Genomic DNA, 23,215 nt, shown 5'->3' with positions numbered 1-23,215 from the left:
TACCATACAAACATGCATGCAAAAAAGAAATAGATTTGGAATTTACTTCCTTATTAAAAAGGTAAGCCATAACTATTATTTTGTAAAAGTGAAGCAGAAAATTGTAAAATATATTTCATACATAATAGAAAATAAAATTCTAAATATGACATTCAAAGAAGATGGCATCAAGACTTGTACATAAAGTCATTTGCATAATTAGGTGCAATGTGTTTACCTATTGTACAGTTTTTTGAAGATTTCTCTTCTCATTGAAAAAAAAAGTAATAGTGAAACAAAAATAAATAAATTCACAGTGAAAGTACTGCAGGTGTATTGTGCAAAATGCATGATACTGCTTCCAGACCATGGGGAAATCTTGTAGAAGTATATAAGAAACGTAATTCATCCACTGTAGCTGCTAGTAAATTGATTAGCACATTTTAGTTAATTTACTTAAAATGTTGTCACATCTCTAATACGAGATTCCTGTTGTAATACATATTTTAACAAGGAATCCAAAGGGATGCCTTCATCATCTATAAACCCTTTGTAGGCTGACTTAGTTGGGTGACCTGGTCTAAAAATGTTTCGGTAAGGTCAAAATGTAGTTTTACATAATTATGTGAAAGAAAAAAATCTGTACTGCAACATCAGAAATGAAATAGATTACAATCAGGCTGAGGGAGCTATAGGTAAAGAGACAAAAATCTTCACTGTGTAAAAGCTGATTACATATCTGTGCATATTGCTGCCTATCCAGCCTCACAACATTGCCCTCTCATTCTGATTATATACTATTGTTTATTTTCTTGTCTTAATAGTGTTAATGTGTTTGCAGTTGTTATTTGATTGTTTGCATTTACTAAAAGTATGTGGTATGATACTGAGATATTTTCTGTCTCTTTTCCATTCATAGCAAATTACCAAGCTGATTTGGCTAACATAACATGTGAAATTGCTATAAAGCAGAAGCTAATCGATGAACTAGAAAACAGCCAGCGAAGACTGCACATACTAAAGCAGCAGTATGAAGAAAAACTAATGATGCTTCAGCACAAAATTCATGATACACAGGTGGAAAGAGATCGTGTCCTTCAAAACTTAGGTAAACTCAGCAGTAGCAGTAACTTATCTTAGGCATGTATTAGAATAGCTTGCTTATTTTCTGGCATTAATTTAATAAAAATGTTTGTTGTAATACTTGGACCAGTGGTTGTGGCCTCATATGACTAAATAGGTTTTTATTTATAAGACCACTGCAAGAGAAGAGAATGTAGGTTCTGATTTGTTGTTTGGTATATTTTGGCTATTCTTTAAGGAATATTTAGTCACATAGAATACCTGTTGTGTGTGTTTGAGTACGTGTGTGTGCACTGCTGTGCATATTAAGCTCAGAAGTCACAGAACTGGGAAGACAGAGACCTAGATTATGATGGCAGGAAAGAATTGCATAACCCTTCTAGCCTGCTAATCGTTCTTTGGATAAGTTATATGTTACATGTGTTTAACAACTTGACTCACCAGTCATTGTAAGGATGGCATCATGTTTGTCCAGTACATGCTTTAATTCCATCACTGTTTTTGACCATTACTCCTTTTCAAGAAATTACCCACCATCTTTTTTGTGAAATAATTTTGTTGCATCTTGTTTGAGCTTACCCATGTTGTGTTCACAAGTAGTGTTCTCTTGTCTTCACGTGTGTGTGTGTGTGTGTGTGTGTGTGTGTGTGTGTGTGTGTGTATATATACATATATATATATATATATATATATGTGTGTGTGTGTATACATATATATACATCTATATATCTATATATCTATATATCTATATATATATATATATATATATATATATATATATATATATATATATATACACATACATACACACATACGCACATATATTATGTTCACAGGTAGTATTCTCTCATTTTAACAATTTTTAATAGCTTTTTAAAAGTGGTTCTTTTTAGGTATTTTAAGTTTTTCTGTCATACCATTTTATGTCTAATTACCTCAGCACTTTGCATACTATATATTTTAGTTTTGTTTTATGTCTTTTCTGAGAAAGACCATTCACAATTTTATTCCCATCCTCTCTGCAGTAGCTAGCCTTTTAATGAGGTCTCCAGAATTGCAAACAGTGATTTAGAGAGGTTTCCACTAGCTGTTTATAAAGATGGTAAAGGTGCAGTTTCATGGAAGGTCACTAACAGTAAATCATAATTGTATCTGCACACCTTATATGTTATGTCGATTTTCACAACCAGAAATTCAGTATGTGTATGTAGTGATTATTCCCTCTGAGGAATATTGCAGATATTGTGCTCACTTTAGTGCTGCTTTAGGTGGCACAATATACCCTTTTAATTTCCTGTTATTCTTTGATGTTTCTTCAGTTCTCAGCTTTTCAGTTTATAGAAGAGCCCTGTTTAGAGTAATCTTCTACTCTGTAGTGATCTTGGCTAATTGTTTTTGGTTTTGTTTAGTATTATTTTCTAACCATCTAAACTGATGGCAGAATTCATTAATACAGTTGTTTTGCAGTAGCAAATATAACCCATATACTTCCACACAATGTTCATTGTGCTTACTTCCTGTTTGTAATTGGTGAGTATAAGCACTGGAGTAGGTCTAAGCAGGTTAAAAAAGGCTTAAGCATTTAAATGTTTTTTTTTTCCTGAGAGAAACATCTTCCTTAAATCCCTTTAAAATAAGTCAAAGAAAAACATGCTGTGCAGAATCATCTGAAGCCAAATAAATTAAGTTATTCATTCAGTAAAGAGCTAAATCTTTAAGAATGAGGAGTCACCTTCAGATCCCATAATTCCCTGCCTTTAACTAGTACTTTAGATGCAGATAAAGATGTTCTTAATAAGATCCCTGTTATGGTAGCCATGACTATGTGGGACATTTCCTGCCAAGGATACTGGACATCTGGCATATCTACAAAGCTTCAGGCTGCTGTGGAACACTGTATATCTGACCTTTAGTTTGAATTTGCTAGCTGGTGGTAGAGCACTAATCTCATTGGACCTCCTTCAGTTTCAGTCCGTAGCATGAGTGTACATGCTGATGTATGAGGAATGCACCTGTATGGCAAATTTCTGAACTTTATTGCATTGTGTAAGCTTATGCAGAGTCTCTTCACTTTAGAGGCATTAGAGTTGGTGGTCAGCTCCAAACACATTTCCCTCAAAATCTTTGAGGTCAGATGCTTTTGAGTAGACATTTGGATCAGAGAGGTTTCTGATGAATCCTAGATGTCTGCATCTTTTCTGTTTGATACTGATGACTTTACGCAGGTGTCAAACTGTCAGTTTGTCTCTCTTGATCTCTCTAGCACATCCTCTCAGGAGGCCATTAAGGTCCAGGAGCATCTTGTATCCATTCAGACTATACATCAGGCAGAAGTTGTTAGGAAAAGAGAGCCATGATTTATCTTGTCTGAGATAAGGAAAGCAAACACCATGTATTGATGAGGGAATACATTGGTGGGTTGTTTATGGAAATCTAGCCTGAGTAGTCTTCTCCCAAAGCCATAAGCCTTAACCCCCCCCCTACACACACATACATAAAAGACAAACCATCTGTCTCCTCTGGTGGCCTATTTCCAAAATGGTCCATAGGGGAATTGGTGTAAATTTGTGCAGGGCTTATTCAAATCCACCCCCATCATTTCAACCTTCTTTTCCAGTTTCTGAGATTAGAGAGAGAAAACACCTTCCCTAGAAGAGGAATGCTATTCTGATTCTGATAATGAGGCCTTAGACTTTGTCTTTGAAATATCTTATCCAATATTCTAACTGATCATGAGTCTGAATCTGAGGATGCTCCCTCCTTATAGGAAATCTCTTTTGGAGAGAGAATCTCCAAAATAAAGGATTTTTGTTAAATAGGAAGGAAAAAAAATTAGGTATCAAGAGTCATAAAAGAAATATAACAACGTCCTTAACATGGACTTTTCAGTGCCTCTGGCCATCCCACCAATCTTGTGAGTTTTAGAGGACATCTTCACTGCAGCATCTGTTTCCCCAGATTCCCAAACTCCTGTTCCCAAGAAGCTTAATACATTCTACAAAGTAAAAGATTCACTCAAGCTTCTTTACAAGAAACCTGTAGCACATCTTTCTGTTTTTCCCTTAGATGGGGACAGAAACTTTAAATCCTTGTCTTTGGTCGATCTCATCTGAAATTATAAGGATTTTCAAGAAAAAGAAAGTCACACCACCAAATTAGTCCAAATCCACAGACAGCTGAACATACTACCATGAACAGAGCACAGATTTCACATAAAAACTTTAATGCAACGCCAATAAAATAGGCAAGCAGGACAAGCGCTTTCATCCTTAGCCTTCTTCAGATCCTGTTTACTGGGCCTAAAACTAAATGTTTAAAAACTTGGATAAGACCAATCATGGTCTTTTGAAAACCATTGCATCACTTCCTCATGCAGTAGTTGTCATTCAAAGGGACCACTCCTTCAGTTTACATCACTTCCTCATAGTAGCTATGAAGCATTCCCTGTAGTAGGTGTCACTCAGATGAGCACTCCCTTATTTTGGGCTAATGGTGTTGAAGCTGTTGCTATCTCCTCCCACTTAGACCACATTCTTTCAGAATTGGTTTCAGCGGTACCATTCCATTCAAGCCTGGAGGGCAGTCTTCCCTTAGGTCTATTATCCATTTGAGTTCTTCTACCGCCTTTCTATTCTGAAAGTCACCTCCTCTCAGTGTTTCTTTTACAATAGAGATGACCATAAACGAGTGGGTGTTATTAAGCTTCACATGTGAATAGAGGGCAATTTGTTTCTACTTTATTCCTTATATCAGATAAATGCTGTAGGATACTCTTTTAGCATTCTATTTGTTTTGCCTATATAATAGGCTGAGCAAAGAGAGCATGTAGCGATATAAATCACAGTTTTGATGATACAAGTAGCCCAACTTTGTAAACTATAGCATTTTCCTCTTTTCGGATGTTTGAAAATGTTACTTGTATTAATCAAATGACAAGCCTTACAGCAGCCACATTTCCAAGTGCCTCTGAGTGTATATGCAATATTATTTGCTCCTTTATTAATGCCGTCCTTGTGGCATATAACAGCCTTTTCAAGTTTTTCTTATTTCTGAAAGCAAAGCTGGGGTTATCACCAACGATTTATTTTATTTTGGCATCAGACGTCAATACTGGCCAATACTTTTTAACGACATCACTTATCGTCTCATTGTCAGTACTATAAGTTGGAGTGCATCTTACTTTATTTGTAGTGGTTACTGCTGAACTTGTTTGCTCATAATTTTGATGGCTGGAATAGTAGCGTCTTCCTTTACTAGATCTCAACTCACTTGTTTTCATAAACATTCGTGCTAATGGCTATTTTAGTATAACCTCTCTTTGATGTTTTTTAATAGTTCCTTATGTTCCTTCAGGAAGGTTTCCTCTTTGGGACATATCTTCGAGATGCATATCGTTTGGTTATCCACTATGTTCCTGAAAATATGCCTGCTGGTGGAATGCAACATATGGTTGCGCCACATCAGTATCAATGCCTGTAGAACCCAGATATACCTTCACATCTAAGTACTCCATCTCTTTATCAGATGACTTAACATAAAGTTTCAGAAATGTGATCATATTCAGTAAGAGATCGACAAACTCATTTAGCGTAGCTTTGTTCCCTTCCCACAGAAGAAAAACATCATCCACAAATCCATTGTTGAATAACAGTTGGCCTTTCCATCGGTTTCTGTCATCTGCAAACCATTGTCCATTGTGCCAAAATGAGGTTCGCATAGGTGTTTGCACAGGGGGTGCCCATGGCTACCCCCCATTTCTGCCAATAGTGTTTATTTCCATATATAAAGACATCGTTCTCTAGCTCTAAAAGGCTACATAAAAGATCAACATCCGCCAGTTCATGATCAACATAGTCTCTTATGGCCTCTATTCCATACTCATTCGAAATGCATGTAAATAAACTGTTCACATCCATTGTGACCAGTAAGAGCCCTGCATAAGACTATCTCAGCTCCATTATGTCAAACAGTTGCCTTAAGAGTTGTGATGAGTCTTTTAAGACTGTCTTTGCTGCACGTAATTTTTTAAGCTCACCTTCTAGGTAGATGTAAAGTGGCTCAGTTATCCACTCACTACCTGCCACTATAGGGCACACAGGCGGATCAAAGCAATCTTTGTGGATCTTTGGTAATCCGCTTATGACGGGTACAGTGGGGAAAGCTATTTAAAAAAAATCATATAACTCTCTGTTGATACATCTGCTCATCAATTTCTCATATAATGTATCTTGTACATTTAGTACCAGTTTATCTGCATCCTTTTTGCTGCTCACAACATAAGTATTCCTGTCACTCAACATTTCTTCCGTTTTCCTAACATAATCATACAAATTCATCACCACCAGAGCACCACCTTTGTCTGCTGGTTTTATTATTTTATCTGCCCTTTTCTGTAGTTCATCCAGTTTACCATGACTTAAATTATAGAAATGTTTGGCGCTTCCTTCTTCTCTCTGAGCAGTTATTTCATTCATACGTAAGCGTTGTAAACATGTCAACTATAGCTTTATGATATTTTTGAAGTAGCTTTCCCCACTGTACCTGTCATAAGTGGATTACCAAAGATCCATAAAGATTGCTTTGATTCGCCCATGTGCTCTACATTGACAGGCAGAGGGTAGATAACTGAGACACTTTCCATCTTTCTAGAAGGTGAGCTTAAAAATTGTTACCTGCAGCAAAGACAGTCTTAAAAGACTCAGCACAATTCTTAAGGGAACTGTTTGACATAATGGAACTGAGAGCGTCTTATGAAGGGCTCTTACTGGTCACAGTGGATGTGAACAGTTTGCTTACATGTATTCCGAATGAGTATAGAATAGAGGCCATAAGAGACTACGCTGATCGTGAACTGGTGGATGTTGATCTTTTATGTAGCCTTTTAGAGCTAGTGCTAGAGAACAATGTCTTCATATATGGAAATAAACACTATTGGCAGAAATGGAGGGTAGCCATAGATACCCCCTGTGCAAATATCTATGTGAACCTCGTTTTGGGGCAATGGGAAGAGCAATGGTTTGCAGATGAAAGAAACAGATGGAAAGGCCAACTGTTATTCTACAATAGATTTGTGGATAATGTTTTTCTTCTGTGAGAAGGGAACGAAGCTATGCAAATGAGTTTGTTGATTTCTTACTGAGTATGACCACATTTCTGAAATTTGATATTAAGTCATCTGATAAAAGAGACTGAGTACTTAGATGTGAAGGTATATCTGGGTTCCACAGGCATTGATACTGTATTGTACAGCTTTAATGCTGGACTGATTTTGTCCATGTAGTGCATTAGAGTCATTGATCTTTTATTTTTCATCTAAGACTTTCAAGCAGAGCACCATTAAAACTCTATAATAAAAGGAAAAAATTGCTGTCCAGGACCAAGAAGGAGCAGGTGCCAAATTGGAAGCAATCTGTCCTTTGTCTGAACAAGCAAATAAGGTCAGTGGTGAAATCCTCTAAGGCTAGCTTTGAGTCCAGATTGGCCACATCCACAAAGAACAATCACAAGGCCTTCTTCACATATGTCCGCAATCTCAAAGGTCACACCCAAATCTACTCTGAACTGGTGGACATTAACACCACATACACAAACGCCATATATATAGTCAACCAGCTGGCAGACAGGTTCAGTGAAAACTTCACCCCTCTGCCCCCATCAGTAAACCATTACATCCCCAGTACCTGCCCCCCTCCCCTCATCACCAGGGTGTAGGTCTTTAATGCCCTCTCAAAGGCAAAAAGTCTAGTCTCCATGGGACCTGATAACATCCCTGGCTGTATCTTACATGAACTCTCAACTTCATTAGGCACCCTAGTCAACCAAAGCCTGAGCACCAGCTTCATCCCAGCTGAATGGAGGACAGCCACGGTCATCCCTCTACACAAAGGTGGAACGTCCACTGACCCAGGCAATTGTAGGCCCATCAGCCTAACTAGCCTGATCTGCAAGGCCAAGGAACGCATTATATTGGGCCTTATAAGCAAGGACATTGGCAACCTCCAAACTGTTGACCCCACACAGTTTGGTTTTGTCAAAGGGAGCTCTTGCCTGTTAAATTTGGTCCACTTCTTTGAAACAATCACCAAAGCCATGGACGAGGGGAAGACCGTGCACACCACTGCCTACCTTGACCTAGCCAAAGCCTTTGACACTATTCCCCACTTGGGCATAATAGATAAACTCTCCCAGATAGGCATCAACCTGTATGTTACCAGATGGATAGCTAACTGGTTCACAGATAGAACCCACACAGTAAAAATAGGGAAAACCACCTCTAGTGAATCAGTCTTGGGACCTCTACAGTTTGAGATATACTTTTCTGAGGTGCAAGCCAAAACCAGTGGTCTGTGGCTGACCAAGTTTGCAGATGACTGTAAGCTGGGCACTGTCTTAAATTCCCCTAGTGATGTGAACATCCAACAAGAGTGCCTTACTGAAACTAATGACTGGTGCCAGAAGCATGGCCTCAAACTGAATGCCAGGAAATGCATCATTATCCCCTTTGGGGAAAATGGCATCCCCACTAATTATCACATTAATAACAATGTACTAAGCATGCAGTCAGTCGTGATGGACTTGGGCACCCAGGTTGATAGCAACCTGACTTTTGACCACCACATTACCTCTGTTGTACAGAAGGCTTTTTACATGGCCCACCTCATAAATAAGGGTATTTCATCCAGGAGCAAAGAGTTCATAACATCTTTGTACTCCTCCCTTATCGGACCCATTATCGAGTACAGTGCCCCATTCGGTATGTACCTTGCCAAGCACTTGCAGCAGCTGGAGAGACCACAGATGTTCCTGACCAGGAAATCCAGGGTCTCAAACTCTTATCCTATACAGATAGGCTAAAAGCCCTGTCCCTCTACTCAGTCTCAGACTGCTCAGAGATGACCTGTGTCTGGCATACAGGGCCATCTCAGATCCAGCCTTGACGGAGTTGCTGCATATCCGTAAGTCAAACTCCACTCATGCAACTCACACACAAGGCCTTAACCTGGTCTGTGACATTAATAGAATTTGTTGGCAGGATAGATTTGTGTCCCAAAGATGCCCCCATCTGTGAAATAGACCCCCTTTCCATGTCAAGCAGAGTACCTTTCTAGCCCTCTTTAAGAGGAACCTGAATGGCTGGATGGGAAACCAAAACTACACCCCTGGGATCTCACCAGTGTCCCTGCTGGACAGGGGAAACAGGTGCTGACTGAGGGAACATGGGTGAAATTCTTGGCTAGACTTAAAAGAACCTTCGGGCCAATAGCCTAGTTTTATCCTACGAACCTATAAAATATTTTCTTATAGCATTGTTAGACTGTAGTGCCTTTCTTATCATAAAATGTGTTTCTGCTTTCTGTTTTCTTTAAATCACCGATGTTATTAAATAATAGATTCCAGGTTGTCTAATAAGGAGGAGAAAAACAATAATGTGGTGAAGACTAGTAAGGGAGAATTGTCAAATTAAGCTGTAGTACACTCGAAGAATCTTAAATCTCCTTGATGTCCATCTAGGATCACTGTTGAAGTATTCCAGTATTAATGGGTTATTCTGCTGAGATACCATGATGTCCAGCTGGCGTACAAAAGCCAAAACTTTTGTGATGCACCATACATGAGGCGTATGATCTTTTCCTGTGGAAGTAGAGGTATATAAGTGGATGTATGGGTGTAAGATCCGTAGACTATCTTGCTGCCAGCCTGAATGAAGGATGTTTGCTCCCATTGTTCTGAACATTGCATTGTTATTGCCGCTATCACTGTCTTAACATACTCAGATAAGTACCCCATTGGGGAACCTCCTTGTTCTTGATTTTGTACTTAAGATTTGTTCATGTTAGGAAAAAGTGTGAAGTACTACAGTGGCAGGCAGATCCCATAAAAAGACTTCCATTCCCAGTGTCAGTTTTGTTTAGGGGCTGAGGATGATTACAGAATCTGTGAAATCTGCCAATCATTCATTCCAAAAACCCTTCAAACCAGACTTTACTCAGTAGATACTTAAAGACCCAACATTTGAAGTACCTCATACAAAGCAAGATGGCGGAACCCTTGACTTTGGGCATTTCCCACTCAGCCCAAAAAGGAAGATCAAAGTATATCCAAAAAACGGCAAGAGACTCCACGACAAAAGCGAAAGAGGCAAGGCTTACTTAACCAAAGTTTATTCAAATGCGTGTTTGCCTGAAAGCGCTTAGGGTATGTTTGCCTGAAAGCACTTACTGTGTACGCATTTTAATAAAGTTTGGTTAAGTAAGTCTTACCGCTTTTTCTTTTGTTGTGGAGTCTCTTGCCATTTTTTTGGATATACTTTGTGCTTGTTTGGCGGAGTGACCTTGGTGCAGGATTCCACTGTTCTTTGGAGTTTGAAAAAGGAAGATCAACAAATCAAGCTCTGAATCTTTAGCTGCCCATTCTGATTTGGATGCTCCCACTGAGATGCACCAGGAACCTACAGTGTGTCTGAGTCTTACAGTGAACCCCTGCTATCAGAGATCTGTCGTAGAAAAATTAAAGAAAATCTGCAGTCTGTTCCTAGCAATAATGCCATTCACAGAGCACAGATAGGTTAATTACAATAGCAGGCAGGCTAGGAGTGCATACACTGAAATGTTCATGTGATGCTGTAGCTGTTGCAGTGAGAACTGCCAGGTCTAGGATAGTTTTGATAAGGCTAGTATGCCTTAGAACAGAGTCTAACAGCAGGGACATTAGATTAAGACTTCTGAATGCTCGTGTCCCAAGAGCTTTTGTTTGGTAAAACAATAAATGGTATTACTGATGGTGTGTGTGTGTGTGTGTGTGTGTGTGTGTGTGTGTGTGTGTGTGTGTGTGTGTGTGTGTGTGTGTGTGTGTGTGTGTGTGTGTGTGAGAGGGGGTTAAAAGGTGAACAAGGTCCTCGTTAATAGAAATTTATGTCTCACCTACATTTCATTTTCAAGAGAGTCTCACTACAGTTAAGAAACCGTTTTCTAAGAAACTAATTTCCCAGTATTCTCTTTATTCTTTCCCATTCCTAGTACCCCTAGGAGGAAAATTGCAAAGCCATGTTTCTGGGAGTAGATAAAACTTAGGCAATCAGTCAACAACTGTTTGAAATAAAATTTGTGAGAAACTACAGGCACTGCATCTTATTATGTACATTTAATGCTAAAAATGATGAATCAGCTTATCCCAAAGGAAGGTAGTTCAACGTTTTCATCCCGTTCAAAGTGGGAAAGTTATTTATCCCAGTCTTTCTGCTCCCAGAAAAGGGCTACATCTCAAAACCAGTATTAGACTTGATCTAATCTGAACAGGTTCATAAATTCAAGGACATTCATGATGGTGAATCTAAAGACTTTGCTTCACATCATAATGAGGTCTCTTTGCAAAAAAAAAAAAAATCAAATTCTAAATAGTTCATTGTTTTTTTCCAAGTTTATAACACATTCCCCTAGGCTATTTAGCAAATGATTAGTTCCACTGTTAGCTCTCATCAAAAAACAAAATAGAAGTTATAGTGGCAAAACAAGGGGACTATTAACTTCACACAGTCATGCCATTATTGTTTCAATCTTTGTGAATAATAGCAAATTGCAAGAAATGTTTTCTGCTTTCCTTATTGTTAGTAACTTCACTGGCAGGCATGGATTTGATACTAATGAAAGCCTTTTCATATCGATAAGTAGTCATCTCCACTTGGTCCTGCTAAAATGCATTTATTATTATGTATTTATTTTACTTTGTATTCTGGGATAGAGTACATGTCCTGCCAAACCTTTTTAGTCTGTATATTCTATTAAGATGTATTTATTATTATCTTATTTATTTACATTTGTTTTGTGAGTTAGAACACAGTTCTGCTAAATGTCTTTCAGACTCGTCCAGTGGGTACAGCCAAATAGAGTGGGTATAGCCAAATAATTGAATTACATTAGTGAACTGTACAGTCTAAGATTGTCCAAGAAAGAGTAAAATTGGTAACACACACATATATATATATATATATATATATATATATATATATATATATATATATATATATATATATATATAAAAATAACATTTCTCAATATACATCATTTTGTGAATTTATGCTTAATAAGAAATGCAGTTTTCTATTAATCTCAGGATAAATGGTAATAAATACATATATCATATTTGCTTTTTTATAAGGGGAGGGAAAGAAGAAATATAGAGGATGAGGTAGGAACCGGAAGGAAATAATATAACAGGTTCAGTTATGACTTGTGTTAGGAGTAAGTGAAAGTTAAATTAGGATGAAATGTTTAAGGAGGTAACTGAGTTGTTCAGAAAAAACAGTATATTTAGCTTCTTCATTGAGAAGTCTATAAAGTGTGGGCAACAATTCGTGACAGGAATTTTAACGCTTTTAAAGTATTTGGCAAATATTACCATGACTGAGGAGCAGTAATAGAAAATCTGTGGTCACAGCATTGTAGTTCATTCTGTGAGAAATTTAGTCCAGGTCAGATGGTGGCAGTAGCCAAAAGGATCTAATAGTTAAGCAACTTGGAAGGAAAAGAAATGTCTCTTCATTTAATAAACTTAGTAGAATTCCTGACTCCTTGTCCAAGCAGCAATTGGAATTTTGTTTTATTGGGAGTCATTTTGCATTGGAAAGGGTATTACAGTGATGCCCTATCTTTAAGGAAAAAGTATTGAATCTGCATATTTGATTACTATGGCTGGTAACTCAAATGAGTTTTTTCTTTCAAGCTCTGGATATAATGGACAGTCCATACTCCAGCTGGGCTAGAATAATTGACGGGGTTATTTTCTTAGTCCAGAATATTTTTTTTTTTCATTTTTTTTTTATTTAGCCTCATTTATGCCAAAAGTTCAGTTGTTGGTTTAAGCAGTGGTCTAGACAACAGAGTAGTTGGTTGTTTTTAATGGCAAGATTATTGTTTAGTATATGCAATTTTTTTTGAGGGGTGGTAGTCTAAGCACAGTTTCTGTTTAGTAATAAAGTACATCTTTGTGTAAGAACAGTTTCATGTTTATACCCACGTTAAATGGAAGTAGCATATATATATATATATATATATATATATATATATATATATAGAGGTCCCCTTTAGTAGATTGAACTTTTACAAGTTCGAACCTCGTATGGCCGAGACCATATGTTCGAACTTGTAAAAGTTCGATTGGACTGAATGGAGATCTCCGTACAGTGCAGAACGGGAAGATTTCCCATTTCCGCAATGTAGTGCAATCTCGGAGATGGTATGTTTAAGTAAAGGGGGTGGAGGGTGCAGGGGGCATAGCCCCCCTGCTTTTTTTTTTTCCTTTTACTTCAGTGTTCAAACTTTTACAAGTTCAAACATATGGTCTTGGCCATATGTGGTTCAAACTTGTAAACGTTTGCTCTACTGAAGTAGATCTATATATATATATATATATATATATATATATATATATATATATATATATATATATATATATATATATATATATATATATATATGATTATATAATTTGTCATCAACTATTTTTGACCTGAATGATTGATCTAGGCAACTCCAAAGACTGTAAGTAGCAATAAGATCTGAGCAGAGCACAATAAAGTATCGATATGAAAATTGTCTTGGCCCATATTTTTAAAATCACTTGGTGTTTATGTGCCATGCTATGTGGCTGTCTTAAATACATGACTGAAAGCTAGCTAGTGTATGTTCATTATACATCTACCAGGAGATAAATGTAGTGGGGTAGGGTTTGCATAATGATTAAGTTCTTTACCTTACAGATACAAGATACAGGGTTTGACTCTGATCTCTGGTTGTATACTAAGCTTATCATAGTCTACAGACTGATAACTTAGTATTTACTTATGAACATAAAAACTGGAGCTTTTTTTCCCATGACAAAGCCAAAGGGTGGTACCATAATTGGAGTAGAATGTTCTTCATTAGTTTTAACTGAGTAGCTAGAAGACATTATGGACAACTTATTCATTAAGAGGAAGTATCATTCTAATCTAATTAGCTTGTACATTAGAATGGCAAGCATAAAGTTCCTCAACAAATGGGTTTGGATCCAATCCTTGGATTTGACTCTGCAACATTACTCTAGATTCTAGGAACCGACTCTTGCGCTCCTCCCTTTACCTATGATCACCCTGACCACTGCATTACCTCTGATCTCATTTGCCGCTCTACGGTTTGGTCGGGTTTGCGATCTCTCGAACTTGTTGTGAGTTTAGTGAGTTTAAAAACTTTATATTCTTAGTGTTGTATCTTCTTCCCTTTAATTTTTTACTAGTATCTCCCTTACCCTGTATGTAGAATAGTTAGGGTACTAAATTTAAGAATTTTTCTTGGTAATCTGCATTACCATTATTGCTAACCTTTTTTCCTTTCCTTTAATCCCCTTGGAGGTATTTTAGTTATACCGTTGCTGGCATAAATCTTTTCCTATAGATGGAATTGTAAAAAAAAAACTTTCTTTTTCTTCTTTATTTGTCTAACTTTCTGATGTGTATTGTTCTCTTATTGTATGGCTGTAAAGCTTATTGGCTTTAAAAAGTGCACTTCCTTTGGGCATAAGATACCCAACTCTGATGCCCAGAGCATCTATTGTTTAGGCCATGCTCTCCTGGGCACTTCCTCTAGTATCTGTGCTGTATTTAACAGTATCAAAGATAGACAGCACAAGCTGGTTTTCAAGGGTCATATTCCTGCTTCTGCTCCTTCTTCTGGTGCATCTACAGCAGGGGGCTCAGACCCACTCTCATAAGTCTAAAGGGCCCAAGGAACACTGAAAATGCACCCCAAAAAAGTTTTCCAAGTCTCCTTTGGCTTCTGAACCACCAATGAAAATTTCTAAAAGTTCAGATCCAAAACCCTCGGATGTGACACCTGCAGCTTTGAAATTCCCTTGACTCTGAAACCCACGATTCTCCCTGGAGCCAGTGTCCATAAGACTGAGGTCTCTCTCCTTCAAGAGACTCCCAAAAAATCTTCCAGACTGCCTTCCAACTCCTCTTCTCTCAGGTCTTCCTGATGTCTTTCCAAAGCAGAGGTAGATATGATGATGAAAACATTTCTCAGAGCACAGATCCAGATGAGAGTATTTTCGTTTGTATCTCCCATCAGCTCTGTGAACCTCAAACCATCCTCTCATAGAGTTATCACTCCTTCTCCAATCTGACCTTCTGTTTTGGAGCTGTCAGATCTGTGATCTCCAAGAGTTGAATAGTCTGATCCAAAGTTACCTCTTTCTTCGACTTTGCCACCTTCCCTGATCAGTTTGGATCTAACCCCCTAGAGCAGGATGTGTCTCAGAGGTGGGATGTTGGATTTGGAGGGGAATGCCTTTGACTCCAAAGTTTTTGAAGCCATCACTTCCCCTCAGGGCCTTGGCACTGGACAGCTTAGCTCTGACTCCTCCCTTGGAGTTGAGGGTCAGGGCAGGCCCTGGATTGTCTGATCAGAGAGTTTCAGCTCCGGTTGGAGTGTCCTCGTCTTCTCCTGGCCCCTCTGCTTTCGAGGTGGTGGAGAATTTTCTCCTATCTGAGAGCAGTATCTGCCCTTACATCTTCAGATCCAGTTCCTCTTCCCCTTCAGATGTTGTGTTTGAGTCTACTCATCCTATTCTCCAGGGACAGCCAGCCTGTATGAGCTTCCAGGCATTTCCAGTTAGGGAACTCCCCACCTGTTTGGATACTTCTCCAGAGCATCTCACTGAAGAGGTTCCCTGAAAGAGGTCATGCAAAAGGAGGCACCTGGATTTCCCACAGGAATTCCTCACAGACGACACCAATTTTGATGAAGGGGAAGGGTCCCCTAGATCACCACCTGAAGATACCTCCGTTGGAGACAATTTAGAGGGACTGTCCCTCAGTGCAGAGACCTTTTTTAGGAATCAGTATGGTGATAAAAGATGCGGTTTCAAAAATCTCAAGAGCCTTTTCAAGAGTCACGTAGAGATTTTCCTCCCAGAGGCAGAGGGGGAAATAATTATAATGCAAGACCCCACCTATATGGCAGAGGAGGGCCGCAGACCCTAGGGTCTTGGGATTCCTTCTGTGAACAGATCCTTTCAGCATTTCTGAAAGGTTGCCTGACTGTTCTTCTTTGGAGGCAGTTGAGGGGGGGTGCTTATCCCTGCACCTAAACACCTGGGGAGCCATCGCAGAAGACTTATGGGTGCAAAGGATTATATCCAGAGAATATTTCATTCCCTTTGTACAACTTCCCCCAATTAAAAGAAAACCTCTCCTCGATGTTCACCCCAATCAGTGGGAGTCAACAACTCTAGAGGTTCAAAAGTTGCTAGACAAGAGAGTCATCCAAGAGGTTGCTCCTGACCAAAGAGGATCTGGAACTTACTCAGAGCTCTTTGTAGTGCCAAAGAAAACAGGGGACCTGAGACCCCATCTTGGATCTCAGTTATCTGAACCAGTTTGTAATGAGTTCCAAGTTCTGGATGATCATGGTTCAGTCCATTCTGCCTCTCTTACAGTCGGAAGACCGGATGTGCTCCTTAGATCTTCAGGATGCTTACTATTATTTCAAAATGAACAGGTGATCTTGAAGAAACGTATGCTTCCAGCTGGGAGCCAGTCACTACCAGTTCAGAGTCCTGCCCTTTGGTCTCACTACAGCCACCAAGGTGTTCACCAAATGCATGGCAGTGGTAGTAGCTCACCTAAGGCTGCACAGAATCAGTGTCTCCTTATTTAGATGACTGGCTCATTACCACTGCAACCAGGATTGCCTAGAAAAAGCCAGAGATTATTTACTTCAGTTATCCCACTCCCTGGGAATCACAACCAATCTGTCGAAGTCCCACCTACAACCAATTCCAAGTCTTGGAGTTTATAGGGGCTCGCCTAGACACAGTCAGTCATCTCCCTCTCTTACCACAAAACAGAGTTCTTGTTTTAAGACTACATGTCAGACACCTTCTTTCTCACGCTCTCCCCCAGCAAAGTTGATTCTCAAAGTCCTTGGATCGATGGCTGCTGTAATCACCTTGATACCTACAGCTCGCCTTCACATGCAACTCCTCCAATGGACTCTAGCAGTACAATGGTCCTTTCATCGACTGTCTTTACAGCACCCTATAAAAACTATCTCAAGTTTCCAAGGAATCCCTACTGTGGTGGATACAGTCTGACGATGTTTGTCTAGGACGTCCCTTTTCCTTCTTCCCTGAATCTCCACGTTGACCATGGACACCTCCCAATTGTGGTGGTGGGGGGGCATTCTTGAGATGGACAGCTCAAGGTACATGAGTAATAATATATTAGAGATGAGAGCAGCTCTTTTCGTGTTGTAGGCACTTTAGAACTCTCTTCCTCTGGAGAAAATTGCTATCCGAACGAACAATATGTCAGTAGTTTGGTACCTCAACAGACAAAGGGGAACCAGATCTTACCCACTTTACTGAGAAGCAATGAGAGTTTGGCAGTGGACAATCTCCTCCAACCACTTTCTTGTGGCAATGCATATACCAGGGAAATCCAGTGTTCTAGCAGACAGGCTTAGCAGGTCTGTTCTGATGCTTCACGCGTGGTCTCTCAATCAAACAGTTGCAAATATGATTTTCTACAAGTGGAGCCAGCCTTGCTGCAATGTTTATGCCTCTCCCCTCAGCAACAAATACAGCAGGTTCTTTGCCCTAATTCCCCATCAGGAGCTGTCACCCAGAAATGCTGTAGTCCACATTTGGCTACTTGTTCTATGTGCTTATCCTTCCCTACTTCTAATTCCCAAATTCCTTCAGAAAGCACCCCAGTTGAAGAGCAAAGTAATCCTCCTTGCCCCATTCTGGCCTCAGCAAGTGTGGTTCCCCTTTCTATGGTCTCATCTACTATGTCTCCCTTCGACACTGGACTCTACTCCAGACCTCCTTTCACATTTGTTATAGATGACTCATCCGGACATTGTAGGCTTCAGATTAACCGCATGGTTTCTCCAATTCCAGTGATGGCTAGATATTCCAGGCTGTTCTCTCCTGTTCGGCAAATTTTGTTTTCATCCCAAAAGCCCTCTACAAGAAAGATTTATGAGAGTAAATGGAAGAGGTTTTCTTTTTGGCCTCATCAGAGAGAATTTGATCCTTTCAGTGCTCCAGTTCGGCTGTTTTAGATTTCCTTGCTTCTGTTTTTCAAAGTGGTGCCAATTTCTCCACCATCAAAGTTCAGCTGGCAGCCATCTCTAACTACCATATCGGAGACGATGCTTCCCCTTTAGCCTCATCCAAGTTACGTAAAGCATTTCTTAAAGGTACCTTTTTACTTAGACCTCCGATTAGGGATCCCACTCCATCTTGGGATCTTACTGTCATATTGCAGAGATTAGTACGATCACCCTTTGAACCCCTGGCTAAAGTAGACCTCCATTTCTCTCTTGGAAAACAGTTTTTCTTGTAGTTATAACTTCTACGAGATGAGTCTCTGAATTCCAGGCATTCTGTTCTATTTTCATAAAGACAGGGTTACCGTGCGTACTAACCCTTTCTTTTTACCTAAAGTTGCCTCTGAAGCAAACATTAATCAAGTGATCAATCTACCTGTATTTTTTCCTAAATTTGACAGTAAAAGAGCATACATGCTTCATCTTTTCGATGTGCATAGGCAAATTAATTTCTACCTTCATAGGACTAAGGAATTTAGAAAATCTGGCCAACTGTTTCTGTCCTTTTCCAGTAACAAACTAGGATCACCTGTTTCAAAAACTACACTAGCCATATGGATTACAGATTGCATTTCATATAGTTACTCCTCTAGAGGTTTAAATGTACCAAAACAGCTAAGAGCACACTCAACTAGGTTGATGGCTATGTCATCTGCTTTTTGAGCCAGAGCTTCCATTGATGATATTTGTGCAGTTGCTACATGGTCTAATGCTCATAATTCTATTACTCATTACAAGCTGGATGTCATTGACAGAAAAAGAGCTGCATTCAGTTCTGTGGTTCTCAGGAATATCTTTCCATGAAGGCTATCCAGAGTTTTCGTAGCTGGGGACTCTGTCCCATTCATTGAGGAATGAATGAAAATGACACCAGATATAAAAGTTGCATACTTGTCATAATTATGGATCTGTGTTTTCCATTTTCATTCTTCCTCAACTTTCCCCCACCTTCCCCAATCCATGTTTTTCAGAGTGACCTGATGTAGTTTTTGTTAGGAACCACAGTTCCTGTTTGAGCCCCTGCTCTGTTGATCTCTTACCTCCTCATGTCTATGGTAATTTCACTAGTTTTTATATTTTGAAAGTTAAATATTAGCAGCAAATTCGATCTGAGGTAATTCGGTGGTCTGAGGCAGCTTGGGTAAAGGGAACAGCTCGAGAGTCAGATCCTAGAATCTAGAGTAATGACGCCAAGTCAGATCTGAGCTCATTCATTGAGGAAGAATGAAAATGGACAAAACAGATGCATAGCTATGGTGAATACATAAGTTTTAGTTTTCATTGCCACAAGCATCTAGTTGACCATTTGTCTTAAAGTGCAGTGGTGAGTTTTGTGGTCTATCAAGAAGATAAACCTGCTAAACTTGTTGGCTGCAGACTGGATAGACGAGTGTTCTAGGCAGAATTTAGTGTCACTCCTGGCAGAAAACATTCTAGTTTGGAGGGTGGGAGTATTGAAGACCAAGGCCTTTATGGCTCATGGTTGAAGACGTTGAAAACATTGTAGCAGTGTTTATATTGGAAGCACTTTGCAAACTGATGTTTGAACATGAACTTTAGAATTAGACATCCCGCACTAACCTCTCACAACATGTTTCTACTACACATAGCCTCCTTATTCATGTTATCATCAGTATCACTCCTTACATCTTACCACACACACAAGAACCTCTTCTTTACTATAATACAGCTCCCATACCTATCAACACCAGACTACACCACTTTAGTATCTCTTCTGCTATATTTAATATTTGTACCACTGACTTTGCCCCTTACACATTACTACTGCATCACCACTCCTCCTCACCCTCCCAACAATATCACAAGGACATTACAAAATTCTTGAAAATTGTTTTCTACCTAGCCTCCAAGCTGTCTTGTTGTGAAGACATGCATCCAAATCCCAGACCACCACCCAAATTCCGAAACACCCCATCAACTTACTTAATCTCCTTAGAAAAACATCTGACCTGCTCCTATTTAACGTTAATATTAGAAGCATCTCCAATAAGATTCATGACCTGGACTTCTATCTCTATACACCCCAGACTTAGTTGTTATAACAGAAACTTTCCTTAAACTACATATCACCAATAATGAAATTATACCACCAGGATGCAATATTCTAAGAAAGGACAGGACAGATAAAACAGGAGGAGGCATTGCTTTACTTTATAAAAATCATCTCACAGTTAAGACTTTAATTATTAAAACTCTCTAACCTAGACAAAGGAGAAATACTTCTTGCTCAACTAAAACTCAACTCTAGCAATCTAATAAACATAGTCGGATGGTATATACCACCCAGAAACAATATAGCCACCCTTGAAAACCTACTCCGTTGGTCTTGCACATCACTCCTACAGGAAACTATTATCCTGGTAGATTTTAACCTAGATTGGCTCTCATGCCCCCACCAACCATATCAACCTTCATGGTTTTACTCAAACCATCCAAACCCCTTCCAGAACTAACAAGGCGACCAACAGAGACTCAATCCTTGATTGGATACTAACCGACCACTCCACCCCTCTAACACAGGTTGCCTCCCTGAAGGACTAAGTGACCATCTAATAATCTTTCTCCTTAGAAAGCATTCCCATTGCAACAAAGGAACTAGCTACCAACTAATCAGGAATAAAAAAAAAATAACGTCAACAACTTTATCACTGACCTAAAAAAATTTAATTGGACTCCATTAAAATATCTTCATTTAAACGAGACTGTAAAATACTTTGACTCTACCTTTCTAAACATCCTGAACCGACATGCCCTCCCAGAACCATCAGAATCAAAGCTTACCATGCACCTTGGTTAAGTAAAGAAACCAGATCCCTCCTCAAAACCAGGGACAAAGCCCGGGACCACTGGCATAAAGTCAAATCCCAAGCCACTAAACAAACCTATCACGAGCTCAGAAATAAAGCTAAAAAGCTAGCAAAACATGACAAAACAATCTATTACCATAATCAACAAATAAAGCATAAGAATAACCCTCAAAATTTCTGGGCAGCCATAAACAAAATTTTCTTGCCAGGTAAAAATAGTACTTCCACCCCCTACCACAGATAACACATCAGAGACCATAGCCACTGTAAATCACTTAGTAGCAATAACTCATTCTACCGCCAACCTGTCCCCACTGACTAGATTAGAAAACTACCTAAAAAAAAACTCAAGCCCATGACACTAGTGTTTGACAAATTACCAGCAGAATTTCTACAAATAGCAGCCGATGCCATTGCCCTCCCAATATCCATTCTTATTAACAGATCCATAACTGAAGCCTTTGTCCCCGAAATATGGAAAATATCACATATCATCCCTCTTCATAAAAGAGGGAATTCTACAGAATTTACAAACTATCGTCCAAGAGCTGTCTTATCCCCTATAGCTAAAATCCTAGAGAGATGTATACATTCTCAAATTATGGACTACTTGCACACCCACAGTCTCCTATCAGCCACCCAGCATGGCTTTTGTCCCTTTCACAGTACCACCACAGCTTTTATGTCCTTTACCAGTATAGCAAACAACCACAGAAACTGCGGCAAATTTGTATCAGATACCTTCCTTGATCTGTCAAAAGCTTTTGACATGGTTGTGCATAATGCACTTATTAAAACTCTTTCTGACATAGGTCTTAGTGAATCTTCTTTAGCTTGATTCCAAAGTTACCTAGCCAGCCGCCAACAAGCAGTACTGTGGCAGCATGAACTCACATCACTGCTTCCTGTCACACTCAGGGTACCACAAGGCTCCATTTTAGGCCTCTTTACACAAACAACCTTCATAATTCCACTCCACGTGCATCTGTCATACAATATGCAGATGATTCCACATTAATTTGTGCAGCATCTTCTATAAATGAACTCCAATCACTAACTCAATTTTCCTTCCTATCAGTTGAATCGCTTCTGTCCAACATCCAACTTATTTTGAATCCTAGTAAAACAAAACTACTTCTCTTTAAACTTACTAGATCCACCTCCTTTGACCCCTCCTTCAATAGCATGTCAAGTAATAAAACTGTAATTTCCCCCATTTCACACACAAAACATCTTGGTATTGAGATTTGACATCCACATAGCCCATGCTACTAAGAAAGTACATAAAAAACTGGGTATCCTCTATAGGAATAGATAAGTTTCTTACTAAACACACAAATACCACAATATCACATACCCATCTCATCTCCACCCTACTTTGCGACTTCCCTATCCTTACCAATCTCAAAAAGACTGATTTAGCAAAATTAGAATCCTGCTACAATAAAATTGCTAGGTTTGCATCTGTCTCCCCATACAAAACACACCACTGAACAACTTTAAAGCAACTTAATTGGATAGAATTTCCCAGTCTCTTGTAGCACAATCAAGTTATGCTAGCTCATAAAATTCTGCATCATCATCATCATCAGAAAACCCCCTCACTTCAAAACCTACTTCAACCTTAGTCTAGTAAAAGAACCCCCCACTCTAACAATAAATTCCTTCTAGAAGTTACTAAACCTAACAACACAGCAGGTGAATCTCTCTTTTCTAATTTTGTCTCTAAAATATGGAACTCCTTACCACCTTACTTAACCTCCATACCATCAATATCTTTGTTAAAAAGTCACTAAGAACTCACTTTACAGCTACGTGGCTCTGCTCTTGTACTGGTCCAGGATAGTCCTACCATCATTTTCACTGTCCTACTCAATCTATGATAGATAATAGATCATGTCTTTCATTAAAAGTAAAAGTATGACTCTTCTATATCATTACTTGTCTTATCAAACTAAATTATATATCTGTATGTACCATTATTGCATATTTGCAACTACTTACAGATGATGGATTCTTCCAAAATGTTCATAACTATTGTATATTCTCACTTGTATTCATTTAACACTATTATTATGTATAACTACATCACCTTTTTACTTTATTGTTTTTTGTGCGGAGCTTTTCTCCCAGGCCTCCACTGAAAATGGACATGTGTCCAGTGGACTTTCCTGG

At 39.0% G+C, this 23,215-nt stretch overlaps 1 protein-coding gene across 1 annotated transcript in view; it reads left to right on the top strand.

Moving 5' to 3' along the window:
* LOC122815018 (kinesin-like protein KIF21A) overlaps positions 1 to 23,215 on the top strand; it is a 1,294,913-nt gene that overhangs the window by 358,853 nt on the left and 912,845 nt on the right. The window contains exon 10 of the mRNA XM_044087270.1: positions 899 to 1,087. Coding sequence (XP_043943205.1) covers positions 899 to 1,087 — 189 coding nt within the window. The remainder of the gene's footprint in view (positions 1 to 898; positions 1,088 to 23,215) is intronic.

This window comes from Protopterus annectens, chromosome 11.part0, assembly GCF_019279795.1.
Source record: "Protopterus annectens isolate FY-2018-M chromosome 11.part0, PAN1.0, whole genome shotgun sequence".
Lineage (NCBI taxonomy): Eukaryota > Metazoa > Chordata > Ceratodontiformes > Protopteridae > Protopterus > Protopterus annectens.
Note: the sequence above shows the minus strand (reverse complement) of the source record. Positions and strands in the feature narration are given on the sequence as shown.